Consider the following 18,975-nt stretch of genomic DNA (forward strand, 5'->3'; position numbering starts at 1 on the left):
TGAACCAGCCTGCTCCACCTCATAAGCGGGAGGAGCGGCTCCACCATAAGCTGCCGGGAACACCGCCTCCTCTGGCAAACACACATCACAGTCGTGACTTCTACATCGCAGATCATGTGCTGATCGCGTGGCTTTAAAAGTGACGATTGTGTTTTTCGGTGTTTTGGATAAACACCGAAACGTCTTCTTCATCGTTTCCTTTTAACGCTCAATAAACCTCGTGTCTAATTATTGACAGTGAGAAACTCGTCATCCTGTGACTCCTGGCAGGTGCGATGGATGCTTCGCTTTGTCTGAAACTCTGTCCGTTACGAAGCTCAGTTTTCCCTTTCCGTCTGAGGACTGGCTCTGCCCGTGAGCTTGATTCCTACTGGAGGTGAATCAGGGTCAGAGTGCTGATTTGGCACGCTGCAGCCTGTTTGTTTTCCTTCTCCTGCCATTAATGTGTTGGTTTTATTGCATGAGGTCTTCCATCCAACCTCTGTCATCACCCTTGTTAATATTCAACTCCAACTGCTCTACAAATTGACAGCTTAACAGGAAACAGCAGCGCCAAAATCTGGATTTAAGGTCCAAGTTCAGATCGGTGGCAGCTGCCGATTGGTTGGTTGTAAAGTTTTGAATCCAAACAGTGAGGTCACTGATCAGAGCAGGAAGGTGCTGCAGGGTTCAAGCCTCTAATCTCATCACTCTGTTCGCTACATTTACTCCCACAAAGGCTGAAGTTTGGTAAGCAGCGTTTTGCATTTTCTTTTGCTAATCTCTGCTGGGTTTCTGACACTTCAGTGGCTGCTGTGTGGTTTTGAAGCTACTGTATGAGCTCAAAGGGATTCGTTTCCCTCCAGGGAAGCTTTTATTCCCCGAGTATAACTGACAGCCTCTGTCTTTTTGACGGGATTTAAGAATTTGGCCACCTCTGTGTTAGTTAACAAGAGCTAATTTGGGCCTTCTTTTGGATTCATGTTGCATGTGTGCGTTTTTTGACTTGTACTTCTTGCAGCTGTGATGGCGTAACATCCCGAGTGGCGTTGCTCCGCTGGTTGTGCTCCTTGTGTCCCACACAGATTTAATTATGTGTCCCAGGGAGGCACCGTCGCCCGTGGGAAAAGAGGAAATCCCAGGGGTGGGAGGGTCACTGTCATGTGAAAAGAGCAAGTGAGAAGCTAAAGCGATGGACAGCCTTTGAAGGCTTTGTCTTTTTGTGTCTTTCCCAACAGCACGGGGAGACTCAGAGTGAAAGAGAAAGAGAAAGCTCTTTTTTTTGTGTGTCCGATCTTAATGGTCTTGTCTGGACATCATCTGGGCGTTGTAACGAGCTGTTATCTCCCCCGGAGCTGAGAGCGAACATTGATGAAGAGGGGGGAAAAAAAGAGGACAGGAAATGAAAGACCAGAGAAGTGGGAATTGAATAAATGCATAATTCAGAGGAGAGGAGGAAGAAAGAAAGGTAGAGAGATCACCTTGATCTCCCCACCGCGCTACCTTTTAATGTGACGCTGATGCCTTCACTGTACTGTCACAGCCAATAACGAGAGAGGGAGCGAGATGGCAGGAGCGGCGAGGCGAGCCAGTTTTATTTATATAACCCATCACAGTCCACATCAACTCAAAGGGAAGAAACAGATTCCATGATGAGGAAAAGCATTTAATATATTGACGCATATTTTATAAGAACAGATATTTCCCTTATTTTGATATATTTTTGCTTGGTAGCCAAACTGTCTGCCTGTCGCGATGGTTTTAAATCAGGTTTCCCACAATCATATCACGACTGCTCGTTAAGTTAACAAGTAGTCTCATCAAGCTCAGGTGTCAAAATGATGGAAATAATGAAAACATGAAGTGGACTAATGACAGGAAAGATATCCAGGATTGACTCCTGCATAATGCTGCAGGCTCTGAGCTTAGCATCGACTTAACGATGCAGCCAACCAGCGTTTTGAGTGAACAAACCTTTATTGACTGCAAATCGAACGCAGCTGCTTTGGTTTTAAACAAGGACTGCAACCAATGACTATTTCTATTATTGATCAGCCTGCCAGTTATTATCTTGATTAATTGACTTTTTAATTGATTGACGAGGGATTCAGAGGAAGTTTCGGATGCATTACGTGCAAACAATGCAGTCATTAGCTGCTGCTGGGAACTGAGGCTGCTTCCCAATCATGGAAGTCTTTCAGCTCCAAAACGAATCTTCCCCGAACTGTTGCATCGCTGCGTCTTGGCTCAGCTTGTTAGCTAGCTAGCAACCACGACTGACAATGACGAAAAGCTGAGACGCAGCCAGACCTCAGTGTCTGTATGTAGCTTAACGTAACGCAACCACGACGTAAAACTTCTCTCATTTTTAAAACTGGATTAATCAAACAAATGCACTCTGTAATTATAATTTTATGGTAGGTTTTACAACGTGTACAATGTGCAGATACAAATACCTACAGCAAGTCTACAGTACATGAAAGACAGTTCATGACCTCATTTCATTGATTTTACTTTAAGACCTTTTAAAACTCTTTAAGGAGGCTGGAAAAATGACTGAAATCAGGTTTGGCCATTTTGCCTCTATTTTAAAGGCATTTCTTGGATGGACTGTACCTCAAATGCTGCTGAAAAGCTGCGTTTGATCATCTGCATTTTGCACGTCTGTGCAAACCTTCCTGCCGCAGCAGATCCACCTCACTTCATGGAAATTATACAAAACACATAAAAGAGAAGGAAACCATCAAAGGACAGCTTTAATGCAATATTCTTGAGGATTCAGTAATCAAGCATATGTTATCTAAAACCGGTTGCTGTGCTCATGTAGCTCATCATGCCGTATCGTGTAGCATCACCTGGACATGTGTCCGTCTCGCGGCCCGCAGAAAGCTCATGAAAGCAGTCGTTCTGCTCCTCTGCGGACGCTCCACTGTCTGCGTGAATGAAACTTGACCTTTTGAAAATCTCCATCTTCACAGTTTTCGGGGGAACGAGGGGACCTCCGTGTTCTTATTTCTGCAGACAAAGCTGATTGAACACCAAAGCTAATTTTATTAGAGAGCTACCTGTGCCCGGGGGGGGGGCTCCGATCTCTCCCGTGTGCCCCACCCCTGCACACCCCACCCACACTCAGGCTGCAGGGTGTGTGTTTGTGTTTGATTTTCACATTTCTGCGTGTGCAGACGCTGTCCCATGTCGGCCAGAATCAGCGCGCTGTGCCGTTTTCTCCTCTTCCAGACCTCTTGATTGCTTTTTGGGGGCATTTCTCTTCAATTTCAGCTTTGCTGGAGGTGCAGCGTCTGCGTCTGTGTGATCTTGAATATAAATCAGTCCCCCTCCCAGACGCCTCTTTCCTGTCCCATTCTCCACATTCTGGTTGGCTGGCTGGGACCCCTGGCAATGCTTATGAAAAGATTCAGCATGCAAGGCAACTTCAAAGCTGGAAGTGTGCAACATGATGAGTGTGTCTGAGGAGAGAAGGGGTTCGGGGGAGAGTTGATAGAGTGAAAGTGGGGGTCGCGACGACATTCTCAGGTGAGTTGAAGACTTTACAAATGGGTCCCGGCAGTCACATTAATTCTGTCTGCTTTCCCTTTGTCCCTGTGTGTCTTCGGGTTTCCTTTCGTTGCCATGTTTCATCGTCTCTCTCTCATGTCCTCTATAAGTCATATTTGATCTTTTCGGTAAAGGGAATGACGGTCTTTTATCTCACCGTTTCCACTTCCAATTTCTTTCCCCGTGCGACGCTCTTCCTGACATTCAGCCATCCGTGTGCTTCCCGTGTAACCCCAACTTATTTCCTTGCTGAGACTCAAATGTCCTCTGTTGTGCAGATGAAATAATGGACGGGTTGTCTTTTTTTTTTGCTCTCTCTCTCTCATACCCTCCCTGTCAAATGTCAGGGGCTTGTCGGCCCGGCCGTCCTCTGCTCTGTGGATGCGGGCAGCAGGGGAGCTGGAGCTCTCATGTGGAACAGCCTCGGGGAAACCAGGAGGAAACTGATTTCACTTCCTCGAATGAGGAGTCTTGACACTGCTGCTCCCACATCCACCCATCATCCATCACCCCTGCTTTTATTCTTTGTTTCTCCTCTCTTGGATTCTCTGCCCTCAGCGAGGGCGAGAGTGTTTCACTTCACCTGCATCATCTTCATTTTCATCTCCAAAGACGGTGATTTACATCATCTTCTCTGTTTTTTCATGAGTTTTTGGTCTTGTGATTGCAAGAATTAATACAAATTCTCCACTTGTTGACTTCAGCGTTCCACACCATGAAATGAATTCATTTCTGAGCTGATTTTATGAGCTAAAGTCTCAACCACAACAAACCAGCTTCCTTGTAACAGCACTGGAAGGACTTTCCCTTTAAATTCACTTCTCATGCAGCAGTTGCCCCCCACTCGCAACAAGTTCCTCACATCAAGTCACCAAAACTCAAAACTAACGTGAAAAAGTAAGTGACAATTAATGTCACATCCATAGGAATGCATACAGAGATGCCACCTAAATATGAACGCTCTGGTCATATGATAGTCACATGGTGAGACCACAAACAACAACAATTTTTCATGTTTTCATGTGCATCTATTAGTCTACCACCTGCCCTCAAAGGTGGGTATGCACAGCTGCTGTGCATTGTTTCTGTCTTAAACAGTTTCTTCATGGCGTTTGCTCACAGAGGTGCAGGCATGAGGACGCAGCGCAGCACCTTACAGACTGTATTCAAGGCAAAAATGAAAGAGTTCATCTTCCTGCCCAGCCCTTTGCAGAGGCCAGTGGTTACTGACAGGAACGCCCACCAACAGTTCATGTTTGCCCATTGAAACAACAGATCGTGCAGAACAAATCCACACTGTTTGCCATCAGGGTGGGGGTAAACTTCACCACAGCTTCTTGCAAAATAACCCAAATTTAAAACATTGTTTAGAAAGCCTCAGTAAATTCAGTCATTTTTGGTCACTATAATGACATGAAACCTCCCAAACCTCCTGACGGCGCTGGATAATTGTCCCTAACTAGGCCTGTCTGATTGCTAATGTTTGTGGTGGCCCTTGTGCTGTATTGAAAATCTGCATTGAATCCTGAGACCCAGTGAAGAGAGCGAGGCGTTTACACCAGCAGAAATGACGGAAAACTGTGAATCTAAGACGTGGATGAAAAGAACAACAGGATTTTCTCTTAAAGTAGCCCAGTGTCACTGCCTGTCAGCCTCCTCGTAGCATCTGTTGACTCGAGCTGCCCTGTCGCAGTTGTTTACAGTAGCCGGGCTGTGGCGTTTACTGTGTACAGTCCAATTACAGGAGCGAAACATGTCTGTTAGCTCAGACTCTCCTGCAGAAGCCCTCAGAGACCTGAAGAGGAAACTCCCTGTCAGTGCTGTGGCTAGTTCACCGCCAGCCTCTGTAACCCTGTAATGATGTCGCTGCCTCGGATGCTGAGCGGCTGGTTTAAAGTCGATCATTAGCATCGCGGCGAGTGTGGAGCCAGAAAGGGCAGGCTAGCAGGATGCTGAGTATTATTCCTGCTAACACGTCGTGCTGTGGTCCGTCTCCTGCTCCGGCAGCGTGGTGACAGTCTGCGTCTCTGCTCTCGGGGTGTAGAGGGAATAATGCTGCCAGGAAGGCTTTTTTAATAAATCCTCAATATGTCCAGAGTGCCCTGTCTCTATGGTAACTGAGGCTTGCATTGTGTGTTTCTCTGCTTTGTCTTCGCTGTGTATTTTCTGATAGGCCTGCACTTGTGTTTGAGGGGTTTCGTGTACAGCGGCTTGCAAAAATGCTCAGTCCGTGTTTTTCTTTTTACATTTTGTTGTGCTACTAAATGACTTCAAAATGCACAATTTATGATAAACAGCATGCTGTGTAATAATTTACACAGACCTGGACACAATGCCAGCCAGAGATAATATTTATAGTGTATATCCCATAACAAGTCTGATGCAATCTCTCATTTAATTCAAATGCATTTTAATAAACTTTGTTTGGCAGTCCTCGCAAATGAGATGAATATTAGAAAAACACTTCTCTGCATAGAAATTAGGCAAAAAATTCAACAGCAAAATATCCCAAATGTGCAGTTATTACTTTTTTTTCCATTCAGAATGACAAGCCGTTGCAGTTCATGTTTTTTAGCCGCAGGAAGGAGCACAGAGGCTAATTGCAGTTTGCGTGTGGCGTTTCTGACACGCAGCGATCTGAAGCGGTGTGTGAGGCTGCGTTTGTGTGCCACAGCATGCCTCATCATGAGAGTGTGAAATTGGGATTTATCCCTCTAAGCCACCCTGCATGCACAGAGGTGGGAAAACAGATCGCAGTATCAGCTGATGTGAATGGTGAACTGAGACGCTGCTCACGCATTCATGTAGCCTAAAACGAATAATTCCTTCATGCCTGTTATTGTGTGCTGATCTGTGGCTGTGAACACAGAGGAGGTTTCTCCTCTGTGACTCCGAGGGACTCTGATGTTTAAGTTTCGTACAGTTGTGTGCGATGCTGTGCTGTGATGGACCTTAATCTGACTCTGTGATGCAGCACGATGCGTTCTTTGACTTCCTGTACGACAGAAACAGCACAATAAGAGCTGACATTTGTCCAAACCTTTTCTTCTTCGTCTAAGCGATTCCCTCTTGGCTCCATTTTCTTTGACGGTTCTCTGCAGACGGCGAAGAGTTGAGAAATGTTGAAACATGGTTACTAATCCAGCGTCATGAAGTGAAGAGTTTGCAGTATACTGAGACTGAATCAGTCAACACTTCCTGAAGCTGCTTCACAATGAAAGCCCTGAAGTGTTTCGCTGGTGAAGCATGCAGTACATGGATGCATGAGGGGGTTCAAAACCAGGAGATACTGGATGAAAGGATGAAGAGGAATGTATGGGATGAGTTTTAATAGATGGTTCATTTGCAGATCTGGATCCATTTTAATCATTTTCCTGACTCCCTCTTTTTATGACCAACATCAGTATAAAAATCAGCAAACCTTCAGTTCTCTGAGCGTCAGTCTTTGAGTGCGGTTCTTCAGTTATTTATAGCTTGTGCTACTTAACCATCGTTGAATGTTCAACCTAAATGGATTTGATCGGGAGGTCAAAACGATCAGCAGCCCCGAGCTAAGGTTCGATGAAATGCTGTCAGACTTCAAAGCTGGGATTGCAGGCTGAAACCACATTTCAAAAGACTGCAACCTCAATATTTCTGAAAATGGGGCTTTTTTTTTTAGTGTACTTGACCACAAATGTTGAACCAATCAGTTCGTCTTCATCAGTGATGTTTGTGCGTGAGGTTATTCCACAGCAGGGTCGTCCGCCGACGCACCGAGCCGCAGTACACAGGAGGCGCTGAAGTAATTAGAAGCCAGTAAGTTCTGACAAAGAAGAGGCTGCAGTTTAATTTAAAGTAATTAGTATGTACAGCGAGAAAGGTGCACACATACAGTATACACACAGAGGGGTAATAAAGTTTTATTGCATCTCTGAAACAGTGCAAACTGTGCACACTGTCAGATAAGGAGATGAATAAATCATAATTTTACAGTAAACCCAGACTGGGATTTATTTTAACGACATCAGTTAAAGGGGAGGCTGCCGTCGGATGCATCGTGTGCTGCTGTGTATAAATACCATCGACCCGTGATCTGCGCTGTCTGTGCAAACTCCAGAAACAAACCCTCTTTCTTCTGTGCGGAGGGGCAGACATAAGCCCTGATGTTTTCCATCACTGAAGCGGTGTGACATGAGCGCGCAGCTCTGTGAGGATAGCAAAAATAGACCACCAGACAAAATGAGCCTGGAATCTGAGATCAATAACAGGCAGTGTTTTTTATTTTTCCCTTTCTTTCTTGATTTGTAGCAATGCTCTTGTTGCCAGACATCAAAGTAAAATCTGCCCCAGAGTGCAACTTTAAAATATTATTTGAAAAGGCCTCTTTTCAGCTCAATGTGTCAGTGTGTTGACAAACTTCACCGGCTAATATGCAAATGACTGAATATCCAGTTTACGCTAAATAAGCACCAAGAAATCCTGCACAGCTCTGACTGCACACGTCTCTCTGTTGTTACTCTTTTCTATTTTATCTTCTCGCCGCCTTCATTTTCACCTTGACTAACACACTACTAACACATTTCTGGCTAAAATGAGCACGCGTCTGCATTTTAATTACAGCACCGCACACACACGCAGGCTGGTGATGTGAGAAACCTGTCAAAAGTCCCTGCAGATGGTGCAGTGAGAGCCTTAAAGCACTGTATCACTTTAGTGGAGTATTTGCACAAATTAGCACACCTACCATCGCGTGATTTCTGTATCAGCCCCCGAAAATAGCTGGCTGCTATTCACAGTTCAGATTGATGCTCAGGGTCTGTCCTTTCATCTCGTGTCGAGCTGTTTACTATGGATTGAAAGTGCAGCGTGGCTGGAGTCCTGCAGTGGGGTTTATTGAATCCTTGAGTTGCAGTACATGTAAGTGAACGTGGACAGGTGTTGTTTGGAGATGCTCGTGCAGCAGTTTCTTTTATACTTGTACAAATTTGGGCATAGCATGAGCATGCTTCATTTCGACGTCACCTCCCGACAGGAAGTTGGATTAGCCAGGCTTGTTTGACGTGCACATTCATGCATTTGCTTGTTGCATCACATGCTTCTCTCAGCAGATTTACAGACATTTGCGCACATCTTAAAAGAGCTCTAATTCCAGCTTTAGGATGTTGACATACAGATGATTTAAAATAATAAAAGCACGGATGATAACGATGCAAACAGCGTGATACAAACTGCGCCTAATATAAAAACTGTACATTTATATGAATTAACATTAAGAGAAGCAGTCAGTCAGACAGACGCACAACTTATGAAGTCATGGAGGAACAGAATTACATTCAGCAAAGAACGATTTCAGAAGACACAGTTTGGACAGTCAAAATGATTATTTGTCATTTGATGCTCCGGTTTAATCACCAGGCTATGTTTTCAGATATTCTCAGGAAAAATCTGTGTTCTCCATGTCTCATAAACAGAGACCCACCAGCACTGAAAGTGTCATCTTGACAGTTTGCATAATAAAATGCCAGGCACGTCTGCAGTGATGACAGCCTTTTCCTAAATATGTCAGGAAATATGCAGAAATATGGCGTTGTGTCTGTTTTATTCTAACGGTGTCAAACCTTTGTTCAAAAGCTCATAAGGTTTAAATGAGGGGGCAGCCGTTTGGGTCAACGGGAGCATCAGCAAGATGTGACGACACTGATGGTCATCATCAGTGAGGACGTGTCAGTCCTTCATCAGTCAACAGGAGCTCAGGGGAAACTGTGGCCTAAAAGTTCACAGAACGCCTGTGAGTAAATCTGAAAGCGTTTATAATACAGATGCCTGAATGCTGCCTGTGTCGCTGATCTGTGAGACTCAAGGATTCTCTGTCATCCTTGAAAAGAGTTTTTATCAGAAACTCAGAGCTGTTGAACTGTGGCCTCCCACATCAGAAAAATATAAAAATGTGACGCTTTGTAAAGAAGTCAGTGGCTGAAAGGTGGAAAATGGGCTGTTTGGAGTCAAAAATGGGACAATCTTTGCATTGAAGTTTGTTTTACCAACGCCTTACCTCACAGAACAGCTCCATGGTGGAAGATCTTATCACCTCTTCCTTTTAGAATTTGATGAAATTGTCCAGAAAAAAAGAGTAAAAATGGGATAAAGATCCTTTATTTCATTAGCAGCACTCCCATTGCTCCAAACCCAGGAAGGCGTGTTTCTTCAGAGCTGTGTGCAGACTCTCGAGCTGCTGCTCTGATAGAAATACAACCAGATACAACACACCACATGACATGCTCGGTTCCTCGGACCCCGTTGTGTGTCTCAGCAGTGGGAGGAGGGCGGCGAGCACAGCGACACACTCTGCAGCCATGATTTTCTTACTGGTCTGTGACAGAAGGTGCTTGACAGACAGGGTGCATCAGACTGTACACAACCTGTCAGACAGGGATGATGGGATTCAGTGGGATGTTAGTGCCCTGCCCCCCCTTTCTCCACACACATACACACAGATTTTTTCTGTCCTGTTTGCTCTTTCAGCTCCATTATCTACCATTTGTTCGACGATGCTCCCTCGTAGCTCTCACAGATACGAGAGGTTGAGCAGCAGTAATGGCCGTCGTCTGGGAGCAGATATAGTGACACGCTGCTGTAATCGCTGAGGAGGACTCCTCACCAGGCTCGGGCGGAGGGAGACGGCGGCTGAGCTCGCAACAACGGTGATACAGGAAGAAATAAAGACTTATCGGGAAGTAAATGTCTTGGACTGAAGAACACCGGCACCGCCCAAGGTGACTCCACGTCGCTGCTGTCAGGAGCCAGGTGATTTATGTCTGGGGTAGATGCTACCGGCCTGGAGGCCTGCCGGCTCGAGCCCCCGGTGATGGAGGCCCCTCTGACAGGCTCCCCGCTCCCCAGAGAGCAGCGCTGTCATCTGGGTGCTGCCAGAGCGCCACCGCATCTCGTCCCATTCGAGGCTAATCGCTGCATTATGAGGCTGTTAGCACTGCGCCCCTGCTCCATAAAAGCTCCATCACTGCAGATGTGCCGTCCTCGTGTAGTGTCGCCCGCCTGTCTGCATGTTTACTGCCAATTTTATTTCACTTATGCCAATTTCAATTTTAGGGCTCCTTTTACTGGGGCCATTAAAGTTCATTTTGTGTGTTGTTCAGACGTACATTACAGTAAAATTGTGATGAAGCGGTGCTCAGAAAGACTCAGTGGACATGACATCTTTGCTGCTGGGGTGGACAGGGCAAGTCAGAGGAAACTGAATCACTGTCATGAGATGTGCAGCTTCGACTGCATCTGTATAAAGACTCAGCATGAAGGGACAATGCTAGAATAGATCATATTAAAGGTGTGATATTATGGAGAACAGGCTGTGACGTTGTTGTCTAAATCCAGTCCAAATCAGGCGTTTATGCAGGTTCGCATCATGTGATGGTGGCACAGGGCTGCAAATAGTCACCAGTTTGCTTTGAAGACATGTACTTGGCTTTCCACTTGTAATATTCTTTCCTATTCCTCATGCTCATGTCACAGTTACACCTTTTATTTTACAGTCTGCTTCCCGTCAGTCACCTTCCATGTCACCTTACTGTGCTTATCATCACATGCACGTTTCATAACTAGACGTATTTATAGCTGAGACAGCAGTTAATTTGAAACTAGGTTTGACACCTTCAGGAGGTGCTGCACTCTGAGTATCAAACGCTCGCTGCCTGTTGGCTGTTAGGAAAGCGTGGAAACTGAAGAACAGCAGCTGTGTTTAGCTTGAAATCGTGTCGCTTACAGTGGAGTCCAACACTGACTATGAAAGCCTATTAAAATGCATATTGAAACTTCCTGCACAACCCATTCTTATTTCCACAGAGTCAAATACTGAGGCTTTGTCACGTCCCTTGGAGACACACCGGGCTTTCAACTAAGTCCAATATAAATCCGTCTGCAGCAGAGCGACTGCTGCGGCCGTCCAGCACATTCTCATCCCAGCGATGCACAAAGCCTGTCTAACACGTGGTGAATGCAGGAAGTTTGCTAAGTTTTAGCCACCAACACTTCTTGGTTAGGTTTAGGAAAATCAGGATAATAAACTGTATTTGTACAGCACCGTTTTTACAGGAATTAAAGTGTTTTACAATGTAATGAAAATAGAAAAAAAGACAATTTAAGACATGTGATGGAAGATGGAATAAAATAACAAACTATAGGTAAAAACAGAGTACATAGAATGCATTTAATGAAGTAAAATACACCAATTTAAAAGAGGTTCAGCAGTGAATTAGTGTGAGGCAAAGCACTAACGTTTCAGAGTTGTATCAGGAAGTATCAAAGGCTAATGTGAAGCTTTCTTATAAAGATATTCAGCGAGCTGCTTCCCTCATATCTACAGGTCTACAGGCCGCATCTTCGATTTTCTGTCCACTGTTGCTGCAAACTTCCAACAGACCAGCAGCAGATGATAAATAATAAACAAGGAAAAGATCAATAATAATAATAAACAAGATCATAATAAACAAGATCACATCCATCCACCTCGCTGTCACCTTGCTCTGAGCCTCTAATATCGCTGTGGATGGGTTTAGTGGAGTTACTTGAAAGTCTGCTGTGTCTCCTGCAGATGCTGATGGCTACCCCGTGCATCTGTATGAGAAGCAGAGGGATGAGACAAAGCATTAGTATCTCTCAGTCATTGTTTTGACGAAAAATGGCCACAATCTGTCTCATTTCTTAACTTGAAATGTCAGACATAACGCATGTAAATGAAATCTTATTGCAGTATGTGTGGCACGTATTTTAAGAAGCTCAGGAAAATGTGAAACAGGCAGAAGTGAGTGGGCTGTAACTTCACTTTTCTCCTTTAAAAACAGTCAGGAAAACTTATTTCATGGTGTCAGTGCACCGGGGTGAGACGGGCCTTTCATATGCAACAAAGGTGGAGGCGTCACTTTGCAGAATATTGAGAGGAATTTTAGACAGTCGCAGCCCAAGAAATCTGCATTATGCTAAGCTAACGTAGCTGAGCTTACATGCACACTGTTATTTTATAGAAAATGTTAGTGCTTTAGTCCAGGGAGGGCTTAGGGGAAATCAGAGGAAATAACAAGCTAAATCTACTGTCATAACCCATTTCCTCTCAGAGCACCACGCTCCCACACGTCCTTTTTGATAAACATTTCTGCTGTGACGGAGCTCAACACGTCGCCTTTGAGCCGGCGTCGGTGTGGAATATCCAACGCCGCTTCTAGCCTCGGTCTAATCTCGCCTTTCTCACTCAGCCGCTCAGCTCTTCCCCCCCTCCCGTCTCTCAGAGTTCTCGATTTAACGACACCTAGCACAAAATGACAAGTGACGCTATTGAACAGCAGTTGTCAGCGCTGCAGAGGAGGCTCTCCAGTGAAGGGTCTCATTAGGAAGACAGCTTACGTCATCGCTTTCATCTCCTCGGGGAGATCACAAAAGTCAGCCAAAGTTTATTTTGCCATCATTCGGAGATTGCGGCCTGGCTGCAGAACTGCTTACATTGCAGATATCGTCCCGGATGAGCTAGCACATTTCCGGCGTTGTGCACAAATGCTTGACCTTATATGCTAAATATTTTACCTGTCTGTGTACCTGTTGGGCTGACCCCTCCCTGCTGCTCCCGTCGGCCTGTTTCCCTGCTGATGTGTCAGCAGGGTTTGCCCGTCGTGATTGGTTGAGCCCCAGGGGACAGTGATGCTCTGAATGCCACCGTGACGTAAATGTTGCCTAACGTCCAGGGCTGTCTGGTTAGACTGCTGCACGCTTTACGACTCGGTGAGTCAGAGGTACATTCTCCCAATAGGTGGCACGCACATGTAGAATGCATGAGCTGATACTGACGCAAGAAGCAGGAAACGGGAGCAGTCTGTGTGTGTGTGTATTGTAAGGTGCGAATAACTCTAATTAGCTCATGAATACTACCAACGTTGATCTACTCAGGCTGGCTTCACAAACAACCATTGGATGATTCCACAGGCGTTTTAAAAGGGAACCCTCATGTGATTGGATGGCAGCTCTGCTGTTATTGGTCATCTGTGCACCACAAATATAAATATAAATAAATACATATATATATATATTATTTTAATGATTCATTTATTTGACGATCCACCTTCTGAAAACTACACTACCACACAGTAGAACACAAAGAACACAGTTGACAGAAACATCAACAAGGAACAGCAAACAACCAAATAAAACCAGTGACTACTGGGGACTGGGCCCCACAGCTGGTGCCTGGAAAAAGAAAGGAAATGTGCAGAGGGGTTCCCTGATAGAGTCTCTGGGTTGGGCCATGATGCATGGAAAAAAGAGTCTGTCTAAGGCCTCTGGAAATGCTTCTTCGCTGCCTCTGGGTCATACTGACTCGGCGCCTGTCGCTTTGACGGGGACTCGATGCGCAGCCTCTTGCGGTGTGTCGCCACGTACTTTGGGTCGCTCTCCAGCCGCTCTTGAAGTGTCTGGCAGAGTTGGGAGAGCGTCTTACTGCGGAAAGATGGAGGCTTTACGATCCACCCAGCTTCCCCTTCCGCGGTGTCATCCTCCTCATCGGACATCATGTCAGCAGTGACCCCCTGCCACAGATCTATTTCCTGCTGGGTGGCTAGGACACTCCTTCTTGCCTCCAGCAGCTGTAAATACAGGTGTTAATATAATATTAGTACTGCAAAGAAACAATAACACATGATAACATATGTGACCATGTTTGTCAAAAACAGTGCAGCTAATAAATAAAATTCAGCCCATTTTTACATTGTTGTGAAAATAAAGCGGCATTCATGTGACTCTTACCCGCTTCCTCCTCTGTCTGCTGCGAGCTGAAATCTTCACAGCTGCTGCCTGACCTGAAAGAGCTGGCTGGGCATACCTGAAGCTCCTCCGCAACGTCTCGTAATATGTCTTACAGGCCGCTGGGAGAAAATATATATTCGTTTGAAATAATTAACAGGACAGGCTTCAGAAAAGAAAAAACAACAAGAAACAACTGAAAGGGGTTAAATAAATAAATAAAAACTTACATAAAAGGACTCCTCTGTCCACACCATCCAGGTCTGGACTCCCAGTTAAAGTGGCCATTAAATGTGACGTCACCGCTTCGTTGTGGGGCGAGTTCAGTCTGTAAAACACAAAAAGTACAAACAGGTCATGCAACGTTTACATTTCTTTACATTCTGCAGAATGTATCCTGTGTATTTCTGTGTGTTTTATTAACTTACCCCTGCTCAGGTTCATATCGCCTGTCGTTTCCGTCGCTGTTGTGCAGACCTCGCACCTTTTCCTTTAAAATACAAAAACACATTGTGATGTTAAATGTAACGTGAACGGTTAGCAAACGTTCGGGACGGAGTGCAATAGGAAAAATAAAGGTTCGGCGGCCTAAAAACTGCACAATGTAGCATCAAACGCTAACGTGACTTACTGCAACTTCTGGGTTGTGCACGCGTCTCTTCCTCCTCTGGTCGTCTCCGCAGCTGCAGCTCGGTCGCGTCTGCTCCTCCAGAGCCAGCAGTCTGGCTTTTATCTCGGCCATTTCTCCTTCTAAGTCGTCCGCCAGTTGCGTTATCAGCTGCGTTACCTGCCGAGACAATCCACTGAAGGCGCTCAGCAGTTTCTTCTCTAAGCCGTTGTCCGGACAGTCTGGACGTGGTCGCTTCGCAGCCACGCCGTCCACGCGCCGCAGAGGAGCGCCTTCTGGGGCGAACTGGAGACGACGTCCGGCCATTGTGTTGGTGATGGGTCGGACCGTGGCGACGCTTCGGAGAGTGTGTCGAGAAATCCTGGAAGTGTTCAGCGAAGCGCGTAAAGACGCTTGTGTCGTTTGGAGCGAATGACGTCACCGATGACGTTCGAGTATCGGCGCGAGTTATGCACCGCAGTGGATCCGCTCACACTTCGTGGATTAGTGTTGGCGATTTGTTAGTTTGTGTGTGACATAGAGGAGCATTTTGATGGAGCCTGTAAGAGAGAGAAAGTTTTCCCCGTGTGGAAACATTTTGATCTGATCTCTCCAGTAAAATAAGTCCACTTTCAGTAACATTATTACAAGTATTTTATGTTTGTTATGCAGATTTTGTTTGCTGTGTGCTAAAGATTTGGGGTACAACAACAATGCCTCATTCATGCTGAGGCATTTCTGTGCTTTGCATGAAAATAATGAGGGGATGTGGCTTATTTTGTTTCTGAATGAAAATGAAAAGGAAAAATAAAGGCGTTTGAGAGCCAGGACGCTTATCCTGTATGTAACATATGAAATTATTTAAGCACACTTTAAAATCCTCATGGAAAAAAAAATCTTTGTCTGTATTCTGTAGGCACAGAACACACACACACACACACACGCACACACAATCCCAATTTGCATTTGTATAGCTTGCAGCACCCATTTGCATTTTAACACCTCACAGTCGCAGAGCCTGAGAGGGAACTTCCACAGCAGTATACAGTGACGATGATTGACCCAAATAGTGCTTTTCATGCAGCGTTAGGGACACGATGAAGGTGTTTCGGGTCATTCCTCTGAAAGATCCACTGGTTCACATGAGGGGAATAAAATTGGAAAGAGCGGCAAAATTAAAGGAAAAAACATAAAAAGCCCTCTGGAGTGGCAGCGTTGGTTATGTCTGCAAAGAGAAAAACATCTGTGGCTGTGGAGTTTGAATCTCTCCATCTCTGCTTGAGACCACAGGCTCGAGGCTGCGTTAGCCACTGCTAGCGTAACACACCTGAACGTTCATGCAGATTGTCAGTGGGTGGCTTCTGGGTAATGTAGGCTCCATCAGTTTGCATCCTTTTTCCTTTGCTGTCTGTATGTCACAGGAGTGAGAAGGTGGAGTCCTTTTTTAAACCTCTCGAAAGGCAAACTTTAGCACGTGCTCGACCTCTCGCGTCTAAAATACAGTCTGAAAATATAAAATGCAAAGTCTGTTTGAAGGCAACATGACTCTGCCTGTTCACAGCTCAGCCGTGAGCTCAAAGGTGCAAAGATGGAGGCCAACAAAGCGCACTTTGAGATGACGACGGTTTCAGCTGAGAGGAAAGACACTACTGAGTCGCTTTACTCCACCTGTATTTGTTACACCGCTCCAATGATGGATGGTGATGATAGTGAGGGCGATGCAGGTGATGATGGATGGTGGATGATGATGACTGTGATAACGGTGATGATGGTGACTTTTCTTTGTAATTCTGGGCTGCACGGCACTCTGGTGCTGAGTTTCCAAACTCTACCGCGGCTCCCATACATCATCCCTCTCATCCGGCCCGCCGCGGCCCCTACAGGTGTACCACCCTGCTGCCAGAATGACCTCATCTGTCCTCATTATGTCCACCTCATCGCACACGCATGTACCTGCACATGTACGTCCTCCACACGTGTATAAATAGTAAACTAGGCCACAGCATCTCCAAGGTTTTGGCTTCAGGAAGAGGAAAATTTAGGTTTCTTGTGTTTGATTTGTCCGATTCTCCAACACCAAGCCTCTGAAAATCCCCCCACCCACGCCAGCTTTCCACCCTGCCGTCCCCTCCTCTGCTGCCTGTTATCTGGCCAGGCAGGGTCATCCATCTGGGGTCACAAACTCAGTGTGAGTGTGGAGCCCCCCCCCCCATTTATTAGCTCCTCGCGTTGTCACGGCTCAGAAAGGCCAAGAATCAATTGTGTGCGTTAAAGGCCGGCTGGCTGTCAGCGGGCCGGGAGCGAAGAGGAGGAAGAGGAGTCGGAGAGGGCTGCCCTGTCAGCCGGAGAAATGGAATTTTATCAGGTCGAATCTCCGGGCTGCTCAGTAAGAATGGGGAAGAATGGGATCCAGTGTCACCGCCGGTAGAATTAATGACAAAAAGCAGCCAGACAGAATCAACGGAGGACGTAAGGAAGGTGGCGTTCGCTTTTGTGCTCGCTGTCATGAAGTGAAAAGGAATCCCTGCTCCATGTTGTGCTAAAATGTGATTAAGTTCTTATACCAGTAACTGGATTTTAGAAAAAAATCTACTCGGGAATGTTGTATTTCCTGGAGGGGAGGGGACTGAATGGGAGGATGGGTGGTGGAAGCACCGGCGGTGGGAATTTCATGTAATCCCATTTGGGATGAAGGGGATGCTTCTAGGGAAACCCTCGCCGGCGCAAGCAGGGAGGCAGCTGCAGCAGCGCCAAGTAAACACTCAGAGGGAAAATGTTCAGAAACAAACTGTTCACAACTAAAAGGATAATGGAGAAGAAGTGAGGGAGAAGAAGAAGGATGCAAGCTTTATTTTCATCAGCCTAATGTAACCTCAGGCGCTGCAGCTGCAAATGCACATCTGATGGTAAACTGCTGACTGCGTGTGTAGATGTGTGTAAATGTGGGTGTAGGTGTGATTGAGGTGTCCAACAATCCTTCAGTCCGGTCTTCTGTTGGCGATGCCTGATGAATTATTCACGAAGGCCAGAGAGCGCTGCAGCCATATACCATGGAGGAACAAAAGGAGGGATAAGAGAGGAGATAGACGCAAAGGCGAAGATGAGGAATGGGGTGAAAGCCTTCATCTGGGTTAAGCAAGAGAAGAGGAACAAGATTAGAAAAGGAAGGGCTGCAAAGATGAGACGAGTGGGAGAGAGCTCAGAGGATCAAGCTCTGATTTCTGTCCAGCGAGCCGCTCCTTAGGAAGGCTTAGAGCCGAAGAGCTGCACAGATCCAGAATCTGTTTGTCTCAGCCGGCTGAGATGAGATGGGCCTGATTCGCCGTCGAGCTTCCTCTGAGGAGCAAGGAAATATTTGTTCGACGGTTAATCCAACAGCTATCGCTTCTGAGCTCGGTTCAGCAGTGGCTGCTCAGAGGGAGCGGCGGTGGCGTCAGGGTTGCGTCCTGGCGTGTGAAGTTAAAGGATGTTTGACTGCAGTCGCTGGTAAAAATGACGGCACTGGAACATTCATGGATTTGCAGCAGTGACACGCTGCTCAGATCTCCAGCAGAATCTGCGAATAATGTGAGAGCATGAGTCCAGTAGTGTCTTTAAACCAGAGCAACCAACACTGTTTCCATTCGTATGCGGCGGAGAGGCCAAACGGCTCCTCTCTCACGGCTCCACAGAGGAAAACTCATCTTTCAGGAGAACAAACTGTTACACCCAAGACTTTTCAGTCCATTCATGATTGAAGACAGATTTCTGAGTTCAGCGTGCAGCAGCCTTCTGACAGCCCACAAGTTCACAACTTTATTTCTACAGAAACAAACAGCGTGCGTATTGCAGCTGACTGCTGCCATGCTGAAACCATCAGGCAGTGAAACAGAACGGGGAGAGGCGAGCCGCCGTGCAGCTGGAGTGCGTCCACCCGTCCACGCCATGGCTGCGAAGAACAGAAGCAGAGTATGTGAGTCGTTTATGAATGGAGCGGCTGGGGGGGGGGGGGGGGGGGCTTGGTGTTTCGGAAATGCATTTATTCAGCGTTGCTCATGTGTTGTGTTGGCCACATT

At 46.1% G+C, this 18,975-nt stretch overlaps 2 protein-coding genes across 2 annotated transcripts in view; one reads left to right on the forward strand and one right to left on the reverse strand.

The window, feature by feature from the left end:
• The window catches only part of nav2a (neuron navigator 2a), a 198,625-nt gene that overhangs the window by 49,358 nt on the left and 130,292 nt on the right, over nt 1-18,975 (forward strand). The window lies entirely within an intron of this gene.
• LOC139331192 (uncharacterized protein C14orf93-like) lies at nt 13,611-15,357 on the reverse strand. Its single transcript, XM_070962602.1, has 5 exons — nt 14,945-15,357; nt 14,742-14,803; nt 14,544-14,641; nt 14,317-14,435; nt 13,611-14,156 (listed from the first exon to the last, which is right to left on the reverse strand). Exons 1-5 carry the CDS (start codon nt 15,245-15,247, stop codon nt 13,845-13,847), a joined length of 894 nt encoding a protein of 297 aa, XP_070818703.1. The 5' UTR covers nt 15,248-15,357; the 3' UTR covers nt 13,611-13,844.

Source organism: Chaetodon trifascialis, chromosome 1 (assembly GCF_039877785.1).
Source record: "Chaetodon trifascialis isolate fChaTrf1 chromosome 1, fChaTrf1.hap1, whole genome shotgun sequence".
In the NCBI taxonomy this organism is placed as follows: Eukaryota; Metazoa; Chordata; class Actinopteri; order Chaetodontiformes; family Chaetodontidae; genus Chaetodon; species Chaetodon trifascialis.

Bases quoted from the DNA above. Each gene is read 5' to 3' on its own strand.
- LOC139331192 (XM_070962602.1), bottom strand. From the start codon at position 15,247: ATGGCCGGACGTCGTCTCCAGTTCGCCCCAGAAGGCGCTCCTCTGCGG. The intron at 14,642-14,741 runs GTAAGTTAATAA...TGTGTTTTACAG, and splicing joins CGATATGAACCTGAGCAGGG to ACTGAACTCGCCCCACAACG. The intron at 14,157-14,316 runs GTAAGAGTCACA...CTGTATTTACAG, and splicing joins GCAGACAGAGGAGGAAGCGG to CTGCTGGAGGCAAGAAGGAG.